The 20,533-nt window shown below is 43.1% G+C and overlaps 1 protein-coding gene across 1 annotated transcript in view; it reads right to left on the bottom strand.

The window, feature by feature from the left end:
• LOC138165266 (VWFA and cache domain-containing protein 1) overlaps nucleotides 1-20,533 on the bottom strand; it is a 244,373-nt gene that overhangs the window by 34,619 nt on the left and 189,221 nt on the right. Inside the window, exons 11-16 of the mRNA XM_069093410.1 lie at nucleotides 16,395-16,518; nucleotides 14,822-14,939; nucleotides 10,213-10,381; nucleotides 7,756-7,898; nucleotides 6,875-7,056; nucleotides 4,330-4,440 (exon numbers count right to left, since the gene is read on the bottom strand). Of these exons, the coding sequence (XP_068949511.1) occupies nucleotides 4,330-4,440; nucleotides 6,875-7,056; nucleotides 7,756-7,898; nucleotides 10,213-10,381; nucleotides 14,822-14,939; nucleotides 16,395-16,518 (847 nt within the window). The remainder of the gene's footprint in view (nucleotides 1-4,329; nucleotides 4,441-6,874; nucleotides 7,057-7,755; nucleotides 7,899-10,212; nucleotides 10,382-14,821; nucleotides 14,940-16,394; nucleotides 16,519-20,533) is intronic.

The following is a 20,533-nucleotide window of genomic DNA, read 5'->3' on the forward strand; positions in this document are numbered from 1 at the left end:
GCATTAGCCGCACATGTACAACCTATACTGAACTGCTTGTCTCCCCAGTGGGGGTGGGTGGCAGGGGGGGAAGGGAATGAATCTGGAATTGAAAGTTTTAAAATCAAATATTAATATATATGTGTGTGTGTGTGTGTATGTGTATGTGTGTATATATATATATATATATATACTATTATTAATGCCATCTTACATGTAATTAAGAAATAAGATATACAGGCACTAAGGCATAGAGATCCACTGGAAAAGTCGAAATGGGTATGGGAGAAAATACGGGAGAGAGAAGATTGGAGGTGGGGATATCCTGTGGGACTGCTGTTTTGGTGGGATGGGTGGGGGAAAAACGGAGAGAAAATTTGCAACTCAAAATCTGGTGGAAACAAATGATGTAAATCAGAAGTTAATAAAGCATTAAAAAAAAAGAAAAAAAAGTTCCTTATTTGTAAAATGAGCAAGGAATGAAGGAAAATCAAGGACATGGCAAACCATTCCAGTATCTTTGCCATGCAAACCCTAAATGTGGGACTAAAAAATTGGACACGACTAAAGCAACTGATCAATAACAACAACAGCAACAATGGCAAAGAAGATGTAATATCAAGAATAGCAAATATCAAATATTTAAAAATTGCCATCTGACTGTGGAATAAAATGAGTTTATTTTATTATATTAAAAAAAGAATATAAATTATAGAGAAACTGATTATTTGTTTTAGAAAAGAGAATTTCTTGCCAGAAAATACCTACACTAATGAAATCATGAGTCTGATTTAAAAAAAAAAAGGAAATAAGGGAGCTCTATAAGCTCTAAGAAGCAAATAGCTTCTGTGACTCATGGAGAAATCAGCACCTGATTTCATTTCAACACCTGGGTGAAGCCACTTGTTCCCTTCCCTTCCTCTCCCCCCTCCCCAAGCTCTCCAGCTCCCCTTTATGTGTCCTCTTCTTCCATTAGAATTTAAATGCCTTGAGAAGAGGGGATGTTTGATTTTTATTTTAATTCCCAGCATTTAGCAGGGACCCTAGCACATAGTAGTTAGTTTATAAATCATTCTCTCTCTCTCTCTCTCTCTCTCTCTCTCTCTCTCACTCTCTCTGTCTCTCTTCCCCTTCCTCTTCCCCCCCGCCCCCGCCCCCGGCTAGATGTCGAGGTGGCTAGAGCACTGAGGCTGTGTTCTGGAAGAACTGAATTGAAATCTGACCTCAGATACCTCCTAGCTGTGTGATTTTGGACAAGTCACTCCACCACCGACTGCCTCCACTTCCTACTGTAAAATGGTGATAACAACAGCCCCTCTTGCCCTGGGCTATTGTATGGATCAAATGAGCTAATATTTATAAAGTGCTCAGCACAGGACCCAGTATACATTAGGTACCTAATAAATGCTTCATTTCTTCCTCTCCATCCCTGTCTTTTATTTGTCCATCATATTTCTATCTATTTCTATATCTAACTCTCTACTCTTCAATAAGAACTCTGCCTGTCAATAATAAAATCAAATCAGCCAACACTGCTTAAGTGATGACTGTGTGCCAGGTACTGTACAAAGAAAGGCAGGGCCAGACATTGTCTTCCAGGGCTCACAGTCTAATGGCAGTGACAACAGTCAAACACACTGTACCAACAGGATCCAGACAGGGTAAGCTGGAGCTGGTCTCAGAGCAAAGGCGTTTGCAGTGAGAACTGGCCCAGGCTCCTTTGCAGAAGATAGGATGTGAGCTAAGCTTTGAAGGAAGCCAGGAGCCAGGAATGAGGAGGGAGCCTGCCAGGCCCAGAGGCCAGTCAGAGAAGATGCAGCAGCCTCAGCTGGCAGGGAGAAGGGACCTGCTAGCCCCTCATTTTACAAAGGACGAGTCAGGGGCACAGAGGGACCCAGACCCTTGTCCATGGTCTCACAGGAATAAGTTGCAGGCATTGGTGCTGAGCGTTCCTGTGCAGAACTGAAGGGAGCATCATGGAGCTGTTCAGCTGAGGGGGCTTTCCAGGTGCCGGAGGTGAAGGGGCGTGGCATAGCTATCCATATAGTTAAGGGATTAGAATAGCTGGTCTTCCCCACCTGCTCATCCTTAGATCTCTGCCCAAAATGCCCTCTGTGTTTGTGTCTGCAGGGATAGCTTTTGTTTATATTCTATAAGCTCAAAACCCAATTTGTCAGTAATCTTGAGGAATTTTCACAAAGCTTATGTATCCAATGGGAAACACCCCAAACCTGCATTTGGAAACCGGGAGAGCTGGAATAGCAGAGGGGAGAGGAGATGTGGGCTCAGATTAAGTCCCAGACACTGACCAGCCATGTGACCACAGGCAAGGGACCAGTCTCTCAGGCTTAGTTTCTTTGTATGTAGAACAGGGATAACCACCTTTGTACTAGCGTGTTATCTCCCCCATCAGGCGGTAAGCTCCCCGAGGGCAGCGACTGCCTTTCTATGTATGCTCAGCACTCAGCACAGGGCTTTACACTCTGGAATTCAGAGCCATCCTCGACTCTGGACTCTCCCTCACTCAATACAAACAGTAAGTGGCGCCATCTTGTTTCTGCTATCTGACTCCTCTTTTCTTCTCACCCAGCCACCAGATGCATCCAAAGCCTCCCCACTCCAAAGGCCTTCTGCTTAGTCTTCCTTCCTATACTCTCTCCTTCACCCAGTTCATTCTATACCTTTCTACCAAAAGCACTTTTCTCTGAGGCCGCATGGTGTTGGACCCGATGTTAAGAAGACCCGAGCTGGAATCCTGGCTCTGATGCTGTGTGGCTCTGGGCAAGTCACTTAACTTCTGTTTGCCTCAGTTTCCTCATCTGGAAAAAGGAAATCACAATGGTACCAAATCCCCAGGGGTGTTGAGAGAATAAAATGAGCAAAGTATTTCTTTTGGGTTTTTTTTGGGGGGGAGGAGAAAGACAAGGCAATTGGGGTTAAGTGACTTGCCCAAGGTCACAGAGCTAGTGTCAAGTGTCTGTAGTCAAGTATTTTGCAAACCTTAAAGTGCCCATAAATGTGAAACTATTATTATTTTCATCATTGTTATTATTTACAAGCCTGACTAGGTCACTCCCCTATTTGATACACTCCAGTCATTCATTATTGCCTTCATGTTGAAACACAAGCTCCTCTGTTGGATGTTTAAAGTCCTTCACAGCCTGTTCCCATCTCTCTTCCCAATCTCGATGGACATGACTCCCCTTACAGATCTGACAATCCAACTGAACTAGCCTCTCTGTTCCTCAGACAAGACCCTCCTCCTCCAAGCCTTTGCACTGGCTGTCTTCCACACCTAGAATGACCTCTCTCCTTAAATCCCTCTCTTCTTTCAAGGAACAACTTGAGATTTACCTTCTACAAGAAGTCTTTCCAGATTCCCCCACTACCACTGACATCTCCTCTTCAAAGCCACCCTGTATTTATTTTTTCTATACTTATCTATTCAGGGGTGTCTCCCCTGATAGAATATAAGATTCTTGAGATCAGGAATAGTTTCCTTCCCAGTGTCTGGAACATAATAGGTGATTAATAAATGCTTTAACTTAATAAACATTTATTAAGCACTTATTCCCTCATTAACATCCCATTTTACAGATGAGGAAACTAAGATTCAGAAAGTTTCAGTGATTTGCTCAAGATCTCAAACCTAAAAAACAAGTGACAAAGCTGGAATGAGAAGCCAGGTCATTGTATACCACCAATTCCAGCGCTCCTTCAACCACCCAAGGATTCGGGAAAGTTCCAATGAGACAGGCATGAGGACACTCTTTTTTTCTCTCCACTAAATAATTCCATTTCCTTTAGAAATTGCCCATTCAAAGGATTATGGATTTAGAAGTAGAAGGGACATTGGGTTCATCTGGTCTAGAGTTTATTAACCTAAAGGGTATAGACCCCAGTGGGAGTGGGGATGGATTTCAGGGGGTCCATGAAGTTGAGTGGAAAAATTACATTTTTATTTCAATAGAATTAATCTTCCTTCCTTCTTTTCTTTCTTTCTTTCCTTCCCCCTTCCTTTCCAAAAGAGGTTAAAATTTTCTCAACTCAATTTCCTCATTTTATAGATGAGGAACTCAGGGGAAAATGACTTTGACAGGGTCACACCAGTAGTAATTGGCAAAGCAGGGATCTTATGGCCCCAAACTCATGTCTGTCCCATGCCTTCTGATTTCCTGTGTTGAACCCTATCCCTTCATGATTCCCCATATCTGTGGCCGACTCCAGCTTAAGGTTACTGCTTCTACTCATGGTTTTCACTGATTCCTTGTATCTAAATAAAATGCCCTCATTCATTCCCAAAGAATCTTTTTGGCAGACTGAAAAATGCCCCATAAATGAAAGGGTTACCTGGAAGAATGAACAGTGTGACTGATTGTAACCACGTAGCCCGCTCCTCCAACATCCAAGTATGGACCAGTCAAAGAAATCAGCCCAGGGTTAGCCACTGCATGCAGATACCTAAGGGAAGCCAAGAGAATGTTCATGCTCTCCAAAATATTGGAATTTTGAAACATACTTCTAACAAGGGCTCCCAGATGATCAAAGGCCTGCAATAAATATTCTGTAAATAAAAATGTGTTATTAGACATATGAAATGCTAATTTTGACTTCATGGGATAAAAGAAGCTGGAGAGGCCTGCTGAAATCATTGAGCTCAAGTCCTCATTTTACAGATGAGGAAGTTATATGATTTTTACAAAGTCACACAGGAGCTATGTAACAAAGGTCTTATTTGAAACAAGCTACACCAACCTGCTTGCAAAGATCATAAACTCATGTTTAAAGTATTTTTGATTTAGTAAACACATCATTAAGGGCTCAAAAATACAAACTTTTTTTTTAAAGCAATCAGGGTTAACTAACTTGCTCAAGGTTACAAGGACAGTTATTTCTGGGTGTGGTGCTAAGTATCTGAGCCCAGATTTGATCCCCAGGTCATCCCAACACTGGAGCCGGTGCTCTTACTTGCTGAGCCACCTGGCTGCCCCTAAGCAATTGGGGTTAAGTAACTTGTTCAAGGTTACATGGCCAGGTGTTTCTGTGTGGGTGCTAAGTGTCTGAGCCCAGGATTCGATCCCCAGGTCATCCTGACACTGGAGCCGGTGCTCTTACTCGCTGTGCTACCTGGTTGCCCCCCCCCTTTTTTTTCTTTTCTTTTTTTATATACAAACTTTTGATTTCAACAGTTTCTAAGTCTATGGAAAAACAGCAAGCACTGCCCACTGTCTATAAAACACACACACACACAGACATACACACATAGAATACAAATGTTTTTGGTATAAAAATCGCCTCAGTAAAGAAAGCTCTTCGTATTTCATGGAAATTCTTATGTTTTCAGAGTGGAATTCTTGTCCCTACTTATGCTGTGTTATAAATCTCACTTATGGTACCCTAGGGTACATGAAGGTTATTGGGTCATGTTTAAAAATTTTGTCAGACCCTTTGATTGTCCCACATTCTGACTTCTGCCCTTCCCTATAGGTCAGGAGGCTCTGACATTCCATCTTTTAAAACAAAAGGCAGTCTGAGACCCATACTTCTCTGAAAGGTAGAGAAAACTGTAAGTTACAGTTGAAGTTGCTCATTTACAGATAGAAGGAGGTCAGGTAAAGAGGGGAAAAGGAATGACTAGGAGGGAAAAAAAAGCATTTTTTTTCACCTACAGAAAAAGGATGAGAGGCTAGGAAAGACCAATTCCCAAAAGAGTTTATCAGACCTATTTGTCTGCTAGAAAATCTCCCTGCAGCCTCCCTGGATAAACTTCTTCATTTAAAAGTCATACCTACCAGAACAATGCCCAAATGGAATAAGGTATTTTTGAGTTTTCAGGAAGCAATCTTAACCTGTGTCATGGCCAGAATGGTCGCTTGAGGATGCTAAGTAATGGGAACTGAGATTTGCTAATTCAAGATATGCAAAGTGAGTTCTGTTAATTGCAGATATAGTGATGGTTCTGTTACTTTATACAGACAGAGTTCTATTAATTTTAGCTAAAAAGACTGAACTCTATTCATTTCAACTCTGCTGACAATTCTGTACATTTCAGCTAGAGGCTGAGTCCTCTTAATTTCAGCTATAAAGCCGGGTTCTGTTAGGTTCATCTACACAGACTGAGTTCTGTTAATTCTAGCTATGATAACTTGGCTCTGTTAATCCAGCTACAGTAACTGAATTCTGTCAATTTCAGCTATTTATACAAATCTGTTCATTTCAGCTACAGAGATTAATTTTTATTGATCTCATCTATAATAAATGGGCTCAGTTAATTTTATATATTTTGACAGATCTGTTTATTTCAGTTTCAGAGACTGATTTCTATTAATTTCATCTATGATAACTGGGTTCTGTTAATTTTAACTAATTTGTTAGTTTTGCTCATTTCAGCTACACAGACTGGGTTCTGTTAAATTCTTCTGTTTTGACAGATCTATTAATTTCAGCTGTATAGACTGGGTTCTGTTAAATTCAGCTACGTAGCCCTAGTGATATATCTGTTGTACAGACTGGATACTATGAATTTCATCTGGATCCATTATAGAGAAGTAGCCACAAAAATATCAAAACAATTGGGCTATCATGAATAAAAATATAAAGGAAGAACTTTAAAAATATGGTCTGAATTGAAATATATTGTGGAAAATAAATGTTGACATTTGTAGCCTGGAATTGTTTGTGAAGAGATAAGGCAAAGTAACTTCACCCACAGAGGGAAATACTAAAGCTTCCATTAATGATACATTAAAAACATCTATTCAAAATATTTTTTTACTGCCATCAGTCTCTTCCTTTAAGGTAAATCACTCAGGGTGTTTTATTTTGTGTCTGTCTAATGTCTCTCAAGAATTGGGCGGGGGGGGACCCTCTGATCATGGAACCCCCTGAAACTTACCATTGTCTCCTAGTGGGATCAAATGCTTTGTCCATGAGTGAGCCAGGATAAATTCTGAGGACTCCATTGGGCGTTGCTATGTAACGGCGGACAATGTAAGTATTCAGGCTACTCATTTCCATTTGTGTCATCCATTCATCTGTGACGTGACTGGTAGCCATTACTTCATTTCTGACAGAGAACTGTGAGACAAAGCGGGGGGATGGGGGACATAGCAGGGATCCTTTAAGACTCACATTTTTTTTAAAAAAAAGAAGATAGTAAGCTGCTGGCAGGGTTTCCCAAAGACCCAGCACAGAGAATCCAAACCCAATTACTTCTTTAAAGCCATCTCACACCAGATGGGCACAGCCAAACTTGAAGGAAACAAAGACTGATTACAGATAAAATATATTTCAGGCAATATAAGCATAGCCAAAAGTTTGTCCTGTCTAGGACTGGGCCATTAAAGAGAAGGAAAAATCTACATCTCATCTCATTAAAAAAAAATCTCATCTTTGATTTTTTGAGATCTTGGATCATCTTTCCCTAATCACAGACAGCAGGGATGCCTCACATCTTTCCCCTGGGAAAATGAGGGCCTCCAAAGACTTTACTGCCCTCTGTTTCACATTCAACTCTCCCCCCTTCTCTTCTCTTGAAAACCTATGGTGTATCTGAAGCCTGAAAAGGATTCTTTAGCTAGTCCGCAGGGCTTCCTAATCCATCAGAAGGGTCCCCACTGATCAGCTGTGGCCAAGTCATATGCTGTTTGCCATCATCCCTCCAGCTGAGGGGCATGGCCTGAGCCCAGAGTTCCCACACTGCAGGATCACTGCCTCAGGTTTTGAGGCCACCCCCAGGGATGTGCATTCCTAAATAATCCGTAGACAAGTGCTTACTTTTAGCCCAGGGTTAGCGATGAGGCGGGTGTTGTCACTCAGGTAGGCGGTGTAATGTTCTACCATGCGCTTGGTCTCTGGTTGGCTCAGATGCTCATAGGGGGAAGAAAAACTACCTGCAGACAGCATAACTGTGGGGCTTTCTGGAAGACACCCACATGAAAAATAATTAAAATTCACTGAATTATTATTCAAATCCTGAAGAGTCCAGAGTCACTCAACCTATTTTCTATTGTATTTGAGTATTATCTCCTACCATACCCCCTTTCAGAATCCTACATACCAGGCTGGTCTACTGAACAGGCCCAAAATAATCTTCCCACACCTCATTTCTCTGCCTTGATGTTTTTGCCCATACAGTTCTCTCCTCCCAGAATCTGCTCTCCATAGCTAACAGCTTGTCAAATTCTAACCTGCCCTTTGAAAACCACCTTAAGTAGTACTTCCTGTCTTCCCCAATGGGGCAGTTTTCTCTTCCACCTTTGCCTTTTTTAGTCCCTAGATCCATTCAGGGGTCAGTTCAAGGCTGAGAGGCTTAGAGAAGACTGCCACCTTCTCCAACCACTCAGTTCTGAAGTCTTCCTCCTCCCTTGTCTAATGCAATAATATTTGTAAAAGTGCCTAACGGGGGGCTAGGTGGCACAATGAATGGAGCATGGACCCTGAAGTCAGGTGGACCTGAGTTCAAATTTGACCTCAGACACTTAACACTTACTAGCCATATGACCCTGGGCAAGTCACTTAACCCCAATTGCCCTGCCTTCCCTCCTCCAAAAAGCAAAAAAAAAAAGCCTAACAAAGTGCCCAGCACATAGTAGGAACCTAATAAAAGCTTATTCCATTCTCTTCCTCAATCACTGTGCATTAAAAAATATTCCTTATTTATTCATCTATGAATGTGCTGTCTCCTCTGGTAGAGCGTAAACCTCTGAGGGGCTTTAGTCTTTCTTTATCTCCCAGGTGCTCAGTAAAGAGCCTGGTGGGGAAACATCCTTTATTAATGCAGATAAGCATCTGTTTGGAATGTTTAATAAATGGACAGTGATTGACTGACTAACTGACTGTGCAGCGTTGCCTCTGGCTCCTGCAAGATCAGCTTCTTTCTTTCTGTTTTCAGCCTTCCAGGATCAGGGATTCTACCCCTGGGATTTCATTAGTCTCCACCCATGTAGATCGCATATTGGCCAATGGTCTTTCAGAGCCACCGTGTGTAGGAGATGGATCACCCTCTTGGCCAACTAGTGATGGGACTTTGTGCACTCAGGAAGCAGCTCCTCTAGCCATGGGCCTTCATGGCCACCTCTTACTGGACCTGACTCAGAGCCTTCCCACGAGAGAACCAGTCCGAGCTCATGCTTTGCCAGCATGGGGTGGGAGAACCCAGGGGCACCACCACTCCCAGACATGGCACCTGAAGAAGACTGTGGTAGAAGACTTAAGTGTTTATTGCTCGTCTACTACATGCAACGTATTGAGTGTGGCTCTAGGGATAGAAAAACAAGGGAAATGTGCATTCTCTGGAATAAGGGGAGGTCTGCTGCATGCAAACAGATTAGCACACACATGGTACAGGATACTTTGAGAAGAAGAGGGCACATGACTAGGGGACTAGAAAACATTCATGAGCTGGGATGCAAAAGGAGCTTGGCATTCTAAGAGGTGGGGCTAGGAAGGGAGAGAGCCTATGAAAAATATCAGAAGTGGGAGATGGATCGCAACCTTGGAAGAACTCTTGTCTTGGGTGGTTAAACCATGACTTGATTCCCTGTGAGACCTGATCTAAGACACTTGAGCTCCACGAGCCTCAGTTTCCTTCCCTGAAATATGAAGGAGTTGAATTTGATGACCTCTAAATCTATTAGAATATGATTGAATGATCTTATTGCTTTGTGTGACAATGCACAAACCACTTTGCCTCCTTAAGCCTCAGTTTCCTTATCTGTAAAATGAGATTGGACTAGACAGTTTTATTCCCTATGTAAAATTTTACAAAGTCATCCCATCTCTCTGGCCCTCAGTTCATCTCTAAGATAAGGAGTGGCAGTGGGGTGGTTCAGAAGAAGATCAGAGTTCAAATCCAGCCTCAGACACTAACTATAGCATGACTCTGGGCAAGTCACTTCACCTTGTTTGCCTCAGTTTCCTCATCTGCAAAATGAGCTGAAGGAGGAAATGACAAACCCATCCAGTGTCTTTGCCAAGAAAACCCCAAGTGGGGTCACGAAGAGTCAGACGTGGCTGAAAGGACTGCATGCCGCCACGAGAAGGCGCTCCTTTAGACAGCCTCTGAAGTCCCTTTGTGACTCTAATGATCTGATCTAACTGATAAACACTTCCTGAGCCTCTCTGCGGGGGAGCCAGGCATGGAACAAGGAATGTCAGCACTGAGCTCCCCTCACAGTACACTTCAAGGACAGTGTGCGGGAAGGAGCAGAAGGAGCGGCCGCGTGGCTTCACCGAGGGTGGAGAGCTGCTTGAAGTGCAGGCAGGCACTGGGCTGGCCCAGCAGGTCCAGCCGATGGTAGAGCAGCTTGCTGCTGGGTACCGTGTTCAGGTTCTTCAGCTGCCGGACGGGCACCTCGGGCTGGATCACAACAATGCACAGAATGAAGGAGGTGTCCTGCACCTGAAAGCAAGGCCAAAGACACAGATCAGTGCCTGCCGCTGCATGGCAGGCGCAAGCCGACGCGCCCTCATCTCCTTCGCTCTCCTTGCCTGCGGGAAGGGGTGGGAGAAGTCACAGGGGGGAAGTGTCTGCATCCTGGACAGAGCCTGGTCCTGAAGGCCAGGAGACCCACGTCGGATATCCCCATTTACTAGCGGAGCAAACCATTGAACTTCGTTGTGCCCAGGTTTTCTCATCTGTATAATAGGAATGATAGTAACACCTGCCTCACAGGGTGGTTGGGAAGGCCCAAGGTGAGAGTATACCTAAAACTGGGAGTGATGAGGAGGGCGGGGTCCTGGGATCAGGACATCCAGAGTTCATAACCTGCCTCAGATATTGGCAGCTGTGTGACCCTGGGTCATGCACAACCTCACCGAACCACAGTTTCCTCTTCTGCAAAATGGGTTAATAATAACACCAGTGTCCCAAAGTTGTTATGAGGACTGACCGAGGTAATATGTAGAAAATACTTTGCAGACCTTAAAGTGTTATAGAAATGTGAGCGATTGTTACTACTACTGCTACTACTACGGGGCTGTTGGGATCAAATGCATGAAAGACTGTAAAATATTTCACAAATTTCAAAGTCCTATAACATATCAGATGCATATTGTTATTGTTGTTGCTGTGGTTATTTATATGACGAAGGGAGAAGGCCCCTAGAACATAGTTCTTCTAGGAGAATGTTAAGGGCACAGTATCATGGTCCATTCTTGATTTTCCCCAGTAAAAGAGGCCACCACTGGGGTAGAATTGGAAAAAGTCAATTTGCTTTGGGAATACATTTGGGGGAAGATTGGGTGGGGGGTGTGAAACCACTGGGAAGCTTTGGCCAGAGTTTGTCCCTGGTGTGTTTCTCCCCATCTCCACTCTTCCCCCCCCAACACACCTTTGACTGGGATTCCCAGCACAATGAAAAGCACTGGACCTAAGCACTCGGGCCTTGCCCTCTCTCAGCTTGCTCACACTTTGTGTGGGAGTGGGAATGGGTAGGGAACACACTCTGAGGACACAAGTGGGGAAGGGGTTGAGGGAGTGAGGAGAGAGAATGAATGGTTCTGGTTTAAAATCAGACGTGTGGTTCAATCCAATTTAATTCCAAAATGGACGTCTCTAAGGCTCCTTCTGAGTCTCAATCTCATGATCTATAAAAACAAGGAAGTCCTACAGGGGCATCACAATACCTTGGCAACTGCTCAAAGCTGGGCCTCATCTACAAAATATAATGAATTAATTACAATAACTGAAAACAAATTGAGCAAAACTATCATGTTAGACAGTATAAAGAGGGTGGATTTGAAACCAGAGGACCAAGGTGTGAATCCCAAATCTTCTGTTACTGCCTGTGGGGTCTGTGGCAAGCTGCTAAACCTCTCTGACTGGCCCTCAGTCTGCTCATCTGTAGTGATAATGGAGCAGTAGAATGGAGGTCTCTCGTGTCCCTCTAGCTCTAAATCTTTGCTTCTCCTCTTTCCTGAGGGCGGGGGTGGGGTGAGGGTGGGGGATGACTTCTAAATACAAGTATGGTTTTGTTTTTTGTCAATCTGTAAGAAGCTGTGGAGCTCATCTCTCCTAGCTTCTTCATTTTACAGCTAAGAAAACTAAGGCCTAGAGGGATAAATTCAGCCAAGGTCTCACAGCTAGTTAAGGAAGGGCAGAGCTGGGGCTCAACCATGGGCCTAGCCACTGTCTTTAGCCAGGCTTTCCCTTACACCAGGATTCCCCTTGAGGGACTCCTGAATGACTTCTGGTCTGGCAGATTGTAGGAGCGTGTCTTATGCAGATAGGCAGATTGGATGGACTCTCAGATTCCTCCCAGTCTCAAGATTCAGGGACAGTTATGGTGGGAAGGCCATCACAACTCAATGCAACTTTCCTGCTTTCTCCAGACCTCACTGTCCCGTCTACAAAAGGGGCCTCCCCCTCCTGGGCTTGTGGAGGAGATCCAAGGAGGCCACGCATCCAGGCAGTGCTGGATCTGCATTCAAAGGACCTGGGTTCAAATCCCACCTCTGAAATGTGTTACCTGTGGGACCCAGGCCCCAAGTCACTCTACCTCTCATTGCCTCAGTTTCCCCATCTATGCAATGATAGGGTTGGATTAGATGGCCTCTGAGGTCTCCTCTGGCACTAGATATTTGGTCTTATAATCTTGGATAAACACTTTGAAAACCTTAAAATGCTGTGTTAACATCAGATATTAACCTTCAATAGAACAGCACCTGCTACCACTTACATAGCACTTTATAAACACTATTTCATTTTATCCTTGAAACAGCTTGGAAAGGAGGTGCTGTTATTATCCCCATCTTCCATATGAGGAGACTGAGGCAGGCAGAGGTTAGGTGACCGGGGTCACATAACAACTGAGTGTCTAAAACTGGGTTTGAACTCATATGTTCCCGACTCCAGTAATCCATTCACTAAGCCACCTAGTAACAAAAAGTAGGTTTGTTAACCAGTTTCACAGGTAACATTGCAACAAAGTTTTGTGACATCATCAGGAGGGTGGCCGTGATTGGACAGTCTCCTTACTTTGCTAGTTTTCCCATTTGCTGGGTGTCCGGGAGGAAATCATACCAGTGTAATTGGAATTAAGATTAGAATTCTAACTAGCAAGGCTCCAGATAGCAAATCCATCTCGAGGACACACCATCCCAGCTTTTTCCAGTACATTCAGAGAGACTTTAGTTACATGATGGCTTAAAGCTTTTCAAACTGTGAACTTAATCTCACAGGTTTTATACACACATGCATACACACACGTAACATAACATGAATTTATATATGTGTGTATACACAATATATGAGTTTATATATGTATATATGCATATATACATATAATATATGAGTTCATATATGTGTGTATTATGTATGTATATATAACATATACCCATATAATATGTATGAGTTTTTATATGTATATACATATATAGAGATATAATACCCATATGTGTATAATATATCTATCTATCATCTCTCTATCTCTCTATCTATCCATCCATCCATCCATCTTAATGTTACCTTGTTTAAATGCCTCCCATAACCCAGCAGGACCTGCTACGTTTTCTGGCACAGGCTCTTAGTCAATTATTCCTGATCTAAGCTAAATCTGCCTGAATTCTCATGTAGCAATATCTCCTTTTCCTGAGCTCCATTTAAATGTTCAGATTTGTTCACAATTTAAGACAGCTCAAAGTGCATTTTTTCTTGCTACTGGGTAGAGAGAATTTCTTATTATTTTCTTTCCTAGAAGCTACTCATTGGTTTCCTTCTTAACCTTCCACTTCAGTTTCATCTGTCAAATGGGACAATTGGTCCTCGCCTTAGAAGGGATGAAAGCAGAGTTTGTCTGTGGAGCCAAAAGGAGTGGGGAGAATGTAGGAGTCACATTCACTAAGTGGGACAGCACCCCTTTCCCCCTTTACAATGGAATACCTAATTCATTTATCATAATACTGAATTGGGGGCAGCCAGGTGGTGAGGTGGGCAGGGCACCTAGTCTGGAGTCAGGAAGCCTCCTTTTCCTGAGTTCAAATCTGGCTTCAGACACCTACGCACTGCGTGGTCCTAGGCCCATCACTGAATGTCTCTGGGCCTCATTCTGCTCAGCTAGAGAATGGGAATCACAATGCCATGCTAATTAACTCACAGGGTTGATGTAGTTCAATCAATTACCCCATATCCATTCACTGTGACACTATGCTCTGTGGTTAATGTGTGTAAAACACTTTAAAAACTATAAAGTCTATAATAATATCAGTTATTATTACTCAAATACATGAAGGAGTTACAGCATGGAAACTACCTTCAGCAATCCACATTGTAGCCCATCTATAAGAATAGTTTAAGTCCTAGGGAATTGCCAGAGGGCAAATGGGGGTTAAAGTCATGGGGCTTTTAGTGTTTGAGGCAGAGCTTGACTCAGACCCAGGTCTTTCTGGTTCCAAGACCATCATTCTGTCCAGAAGCACCAAGCTATGTCTATCAGTTATGACTTACATAATAACTGGGTATTATACATCATTCATCAATCATTTATTAAACACTTACTATTGGTACTGGGGATACATATAGAGCCATAAAAAATGAAACCATCCTTATTCAACAACCATTCATCATGCATTTATTAAGCACCTACTATATACCAGACACTGTGTTAAGTGTTAGAGATACAAAGACAAAAGAGAAACAGCTCCTGCCCACAAGGAGATTATATAGAGACAACACAGATGGAGACCTATGCCAACAAATGTGATAGTCTATTAAAAGACTTGAAAATAGGAAGTGGCAGCAGCTCAACTGACTTCAGACCCCATCACGGGCCCTGCCAAAGCCTGGTCCCTGACTCACAGGCAGCATGTCTCCTTCCCCACTCCCCACACCACACACACTCACCATCTTCCAGGCGTAGCTGACATTATAGGCTTCTTTTCCAGTTTCTCGAAGTTTGTTTATATGCCAAGACAGTGATGAGTTCACAGGGACTGTAATAATCTGGCTGCCTAGAGGGAGGCTACATGGGCAAATAGAATTAAGTACTTCAGGCAAAAGATAAAATTAAGCATTTAATTAAAGAAAGGGAGGAAGCTGTGAGTCAACAACCCCCTCTCAATGTTTTTAAGACACTGGGGATCTTCACTTAGGAAGGAGATAATGGGCTGTTGAAATTCAGTAAAGGCGGCCTTCCTATTTGTTTTGCATGGAAAATACCATTTTCCTCATTCTCCATTTCCCCCAGTAGGAATTAATAATTGGTCAGTGAGTTCCAGGAAGTCAGCTCAGAGAGGCATCTTTCTGTGTCTGGCCCTGTGCGCTGCCTCTGATCTGCTCTTCATTGCTACCTATGTGACCCCAGGCAAGCTCTTTAGGTCTCTAAAATAAGGGGGTTAGATTGGCTGACCAAGAAGGTCCCCTTCCCCTTTGGGGAAGCTCAAAGTCTAGATCATATGATCCAATGAAGGAGGGAAGATGGTATGTGGCTATGCACAGAGTATCACTCTGGTGATTTCTGGGGCAGCCAGGTGGTGCAGTGGCTAGAACACTGGGCTGGGAATCATGAAAACTCATCTTCCTGAGCTCAATCTGACCTAGGACACTATAGCTCTGTGACTTTGGGCAAGTCACTTCACTCTGTTTACCTCACTTTCCTCAACTGTAAAATGAGCTGGAGAAGGAGATGGCAAACCATTTTAGTCTTTTTGTAAGAAAACCCCAAATGGGGTTACAAAGAGTCAGAAACAACTGAACTATGACAAAAATGTTTTTTTTTCTAAGACCCAATGATACTCAATCTGACACCAACTTAAGCCCACCCCTAGCAGCATTGTCCCCACTCATTTTCCTGGGGGCAGGGCTTTTTGTGATGATGTCTATCTGATTTAACAGCGGGAGTGAATGCGAATAAAGGATTTGCTTAACAGAAACTTCCTTTTCTTGCTCATCTTCCTCCAATACACTTGCTACGTAATAGTAAACGAAGAAATATTTGGATTCCCAAACTCTTGGCCACATCTCAGGAGGAACAGATAGCAATTACTCTGCTACATTTTCATTATAACAATGCAAGTTGTTTATTTTTAAGTTCTATTAATGATGTGAAAATATCAACCCCATTTCTCAAGCCCACACACCCACTCATAGAACCCTCCCTTGTAGCAGCAAAAGTGGGCTTCATTTAAGCAAAGTGGGCTGGTGCATTGGCCATGCTGGACAGTGCTTGCCCCCTGCTGCATTGGAAGTCCAATGGCTCTCTCTGGAGGGGGAGATGACACCTGTTGTATTTTCCCATTGGTTCTCAGGAACCCAGGTTGCTCACCTATTAGAGATCTGATGACCTCTGGGGTCATTTTCTTTTCTATTATTTACTTGCTGTGGACATTAATAACATTCATGTATATGACACATCTGGGTCTTTTTTCTGAGAAAATGCTTTATCTGGAAAACTTCAGGACCATCCACTTGTCCTTACCTTAGAATATTCTGCCTCACCAACTCGAATTTAGGGATGTTTTCATAATGAATGATGTCAGTGTGAAGAGGGGGCTCCGACAGTAAGTAAGGCCTTGTCAGGGATGGATGCATAAGAGTGTAGCCTGAAATAAGAGAGAATAAACAAACATAGCAGCAGAAATTACTTTGGTCACACGTTTTAGGGACTGATCTGTGTACATTGGGATTCCCTCCTCTTCCCCCCTCCTCCCTGCCAAATATAAGCTGTTAGAGGACAGTGAGATCCCCTTAATGTTCTTCCAGCCAAAGTTGGGTGACTACTTGTTAATAGTCTTGGAGAAGGGGTTCTTATCCCGAAAGGGACACACACGCACAACACAAAACTTGGACAATATTGTTACTAACATGCCAAATTTAAATACATTAAACATAATCACAAACTCTAAATAATAGAACTATACAATTTCATATAAGATCCTCTTTTCTTTTAGAATAATGAAATACGTGTTTGTTGATGACTGTTAAATTCATAATAAAAAAAGAAAATGGAAAGAGAAAGAATTCTTGTTCAGGTATGGGCTGGATTTGATGGTCGCAGAGACTTTTCCAAATCTGAAATGGTTTCATTTTTGTCTTTGAGCCTAACACATAGTAGGTGCTAAAGAAACACTTGTCATTTTGTTGAATGGATGAATGAGTGAAAATCACAAAATATCTGGTAAGAAATCTGGGCTTTAGTGAGATGTTCATAGTTTGTTCATGTTGCCCAACTCCTAAGATAGAAGGTTATTGAGAAGCCCAAACATGGTCATATCTATATAGTATAAGTATAAAGTGTTACATAAATATCAATTATTATAAATAATGATAACCCAAACCACACAAACTTAATCCCAATCAATTAAGCAAACACTCAAAAAGCATTTATTAAAGCACCTACTCTGTTCCAGGCACTATGGTAGGTCCCAGGGATACAAAATGGAAAAAAAAAATCTTTTTAAGGGACAAAGGATTCATTTTAGCTATGCCAAAACCTGTTCAGGCGCTCTCTACAATAATATTTTGAGGGTATTGTGCTTAGCAGCTGGGTGGCACATGGGATAGAATGCTATGACTGGAGTCAGGAAAAACCTGAATTCAAATCTAGCCTCAGATACTTACTAGCTATGTGACTTACTCTCTTAATCTCTGCCTGAGTTTCCTCATCTGTAAAATCGAGATAATAATAGCAACTACTTCCTAAGGTTATTGTGGGGATCAAATGAGTTAATAATTGTAATGCACTTAACAGTTCTTGGTATTTAGTAAGTGTTTAATGTTTGCTCCCATCCCCCTTCATCCTTTTAAAAATCCCAGCTATCACTTAAACCTTAAAGGCCATAAACCTGAAAAAAGGTAATAATGTAAGCCTGGGATCTAATAGGCTCAGAAACAAACAAACAAACAAACATTAGGAAGACCTCTCTCTCCCAAGTTCTCTTTCCATCCAATTCCCCGATGGTACAAATATTCCTTATCTACCTCTCACCACAGGAAATCAATGAATATTTATTCTCTGGGTTATTATCATTATTGCATTTCATTCCCTTAATTAAACTGCCTTTGGACAGAACTAGTCCAAGTACTTTTGCATTAAATGCATTAAATTATCCTCCTGACTTAAGATCCCCTGTCGCTGACAAATAAAGAACCCTACATCACAGCAGGGAGTCTACAGGCTGTGAGTAAGAGAACTGTTAGCCCAGCAGGGAAGGCAGCACGACTGAAATGTAGGCAAGGGGGTGGGAGGAGGGGTGGTCAGGTGACTGCTTGTAACAGGAGAAGCCATTCCTCCCCATATTCCCCTGGCCTGAGGCGGGTCTTAAAATGTTATTTTTAAAATAACTGTCATGTATTTTTTTTATAACTGCATCAATGTATTATTATTCTATAATCCTATGTAGGTCTGTGGGCAGCCAGTGTGCTTAGGATAAGTGCCAATGCTATCAGCGCCAAAATATAGAACCTGACCTAAACAAGTCCATGGATGAAACGTGACACATTGTAAGAAAACACAGGGAAGGGGTAAGGTATGACCCAGTCAACAAAGTGACCGGGTGTGATGGTTTGAGAGTCCTCAGGGGCCTACCTTCCCCCATTTTTGAATTCTTACACTTCAGCTGGGACTTCTCTTGGCTGGAAATGGAAGCCAGCAGGAGATTTTCTGGTCCAGTGGCTTTGTAATCAAAGGTCCGGTATTAAAATCCTGCCTGTGGCATTGTGTCTCTTGTGCGATCCTGGGTAAATAGCTTCATTTCCTCATGCTTGTTTCCTCATCTGTAAAATGTGGGACTGGGCCCAGCTTCCTTGTGAGGTCCTGTTCAGCCCTGGGATCTCTGAGTTTATGTTCTCAGGTATTTTTCTGTCTCTGATACTCTGCTGGTAAACCACCTCACTTAGCCCTTTGGGGAGTGGCCCAAGGTAAGCCTTTGTTTTCAAATTCAGGACTTTCAGATGAGAATTGTGCCCTTCCAGGGAGACCGCTCTCTCAGCAAGGGGCTAGTATTCCTTCACTTAGTACCCATTTGTTAAGCTCCTACTGTGGGCATAGCATGGCAGTAGATGTTAGAAGAGACAGGTCCCTGAATTCATGGCACTTCCAATGGAACCATTGTGAGCTATAATCCAACCATAATACAGGGGCCACTAAGTGGTGTAGTAGATAGAGCACTGGCCCTGGACTCAGGGGGACCCGAGTTCAAATTCAGCCTCAGACACCGGACACCAGTTGTCACTAGCTGGGTAAGCTGCTTCACCCCAATTGCCTCACAATACCCCCTGCCAAAAAACCCCCACAACAACAATACAGGAGAGGCCTCATGGTATAGCAGAGAGGGTTTAACATTTGAAGTTAGAAAGACCTGGTTCAAATTTCATCTCAGGCACTTACTAATTGTGCAATTCTCGTCAAATCACCCGATTTCTCTGGGCCTAGGTTTCCTTATTTGCAAAAAGAGGCACCTAGGGTATAGTTATTGATATATAATCTTTTGATTTAGGGACTCTTTTCCTGGGTTTTATGAACTTAGTTTTTTTTTTTTAATAAAATTTCTATGTAAATGATTTCCTTTAGAATCTTATGTATTTTATTATATGCATTGAAAACATGATTCTGAAAAGGGGTTCATAAGTTTCAACACACTGCCGAGGGGTCCATCTTCCCCCCGCAAAGTTAAGAAACCTTGTCCTGAGTGAATTAGAGAGGTGCTCTCTGAGGTGGGGGGTGGTGTGGGTAGCCACCAATGGGTGTATTCATGGAAAATGTCCTGGACAAAGTTTTGAGAATTCAATGGGATAAGAGAAGGAAGGAGGGAGGGAGGAGAATGGAAGAAAAGGCAGTAGAGGCGAGAGCATCTTCTGGGAGGAGAAAAAATCCTGTTTTCACTGTAACACATGGAGGGAGGCAATACTCTCAGAGATAGCAGCAGCAACAACCACCACAACAGTGACCACAGCAACAACAGCCACAACCACCACAATGGCACCAGTGGGCGCTCACTGCACTTCCAGGTCTGCCAAGGACTTCTCAGATATGGTCTCCTGTGATTTTTCCAGAGTCTCAGGAGAGAGCTTCTAAGGATCCCTCAGATGAGGTCACAGCACTAAGCACAGCGCTCTAGACATGGTCTGGCCAGGGCAGAAAAGGCAGCCCAGCACTCAGCACATGGGCTGCACATGACAGGTACTTAATAATTCACTAATTGAGTTCTATTCAAACATGCATTAAGTGCCCATGCTGAGAACTGGGGTTACAAAGACCAAATGAAACATAGTCAGGGGCCTCAAAGGTGGAGTGACACTGTAGGTAGAGAAGTCAACACCTAATTGTTCCAAAGTAAATAGAAAATAACTTTGGTGTTCAGGGGAAGAGCATGAACAACTGGGGGATGATGTTCTGGCACCTCAACCAAGCTCAGAAGGCCGTGAGCAGCAACAAAAATCAGTGGGGAGGAGGGAGGGGTGCCAGGCAACGGGACAATCATTGGTGAGGAGGGAGGGGGTGCCAGGTAATGGGGACAATCACTGGTGAGGAGGGAGGAGGTGCCAGGCAATGGGACAATCACTGGTGAGGAGGGAGGGGGAGCCAGGCAATGGGACAATCATTGGTGAGGAGGGAGG

This window comes from Petaurus breviceps, unplaced genomic scaffold (genome assembly GCF_028583685.1).
Source record: "Petaurus breviceps papuanus isolate PSGF00001 unplaced genomic scaffold, PetGlider_PUasm1.0 208, whole genome shotgun sequence".
Taxonomy (NCBI): domain Eukaryota; kingdom Metazoa; phylum Chordata; class Mammalia; order Diprotodontia; family Petauridae; genus Petaurus; species Petaurus breviceps.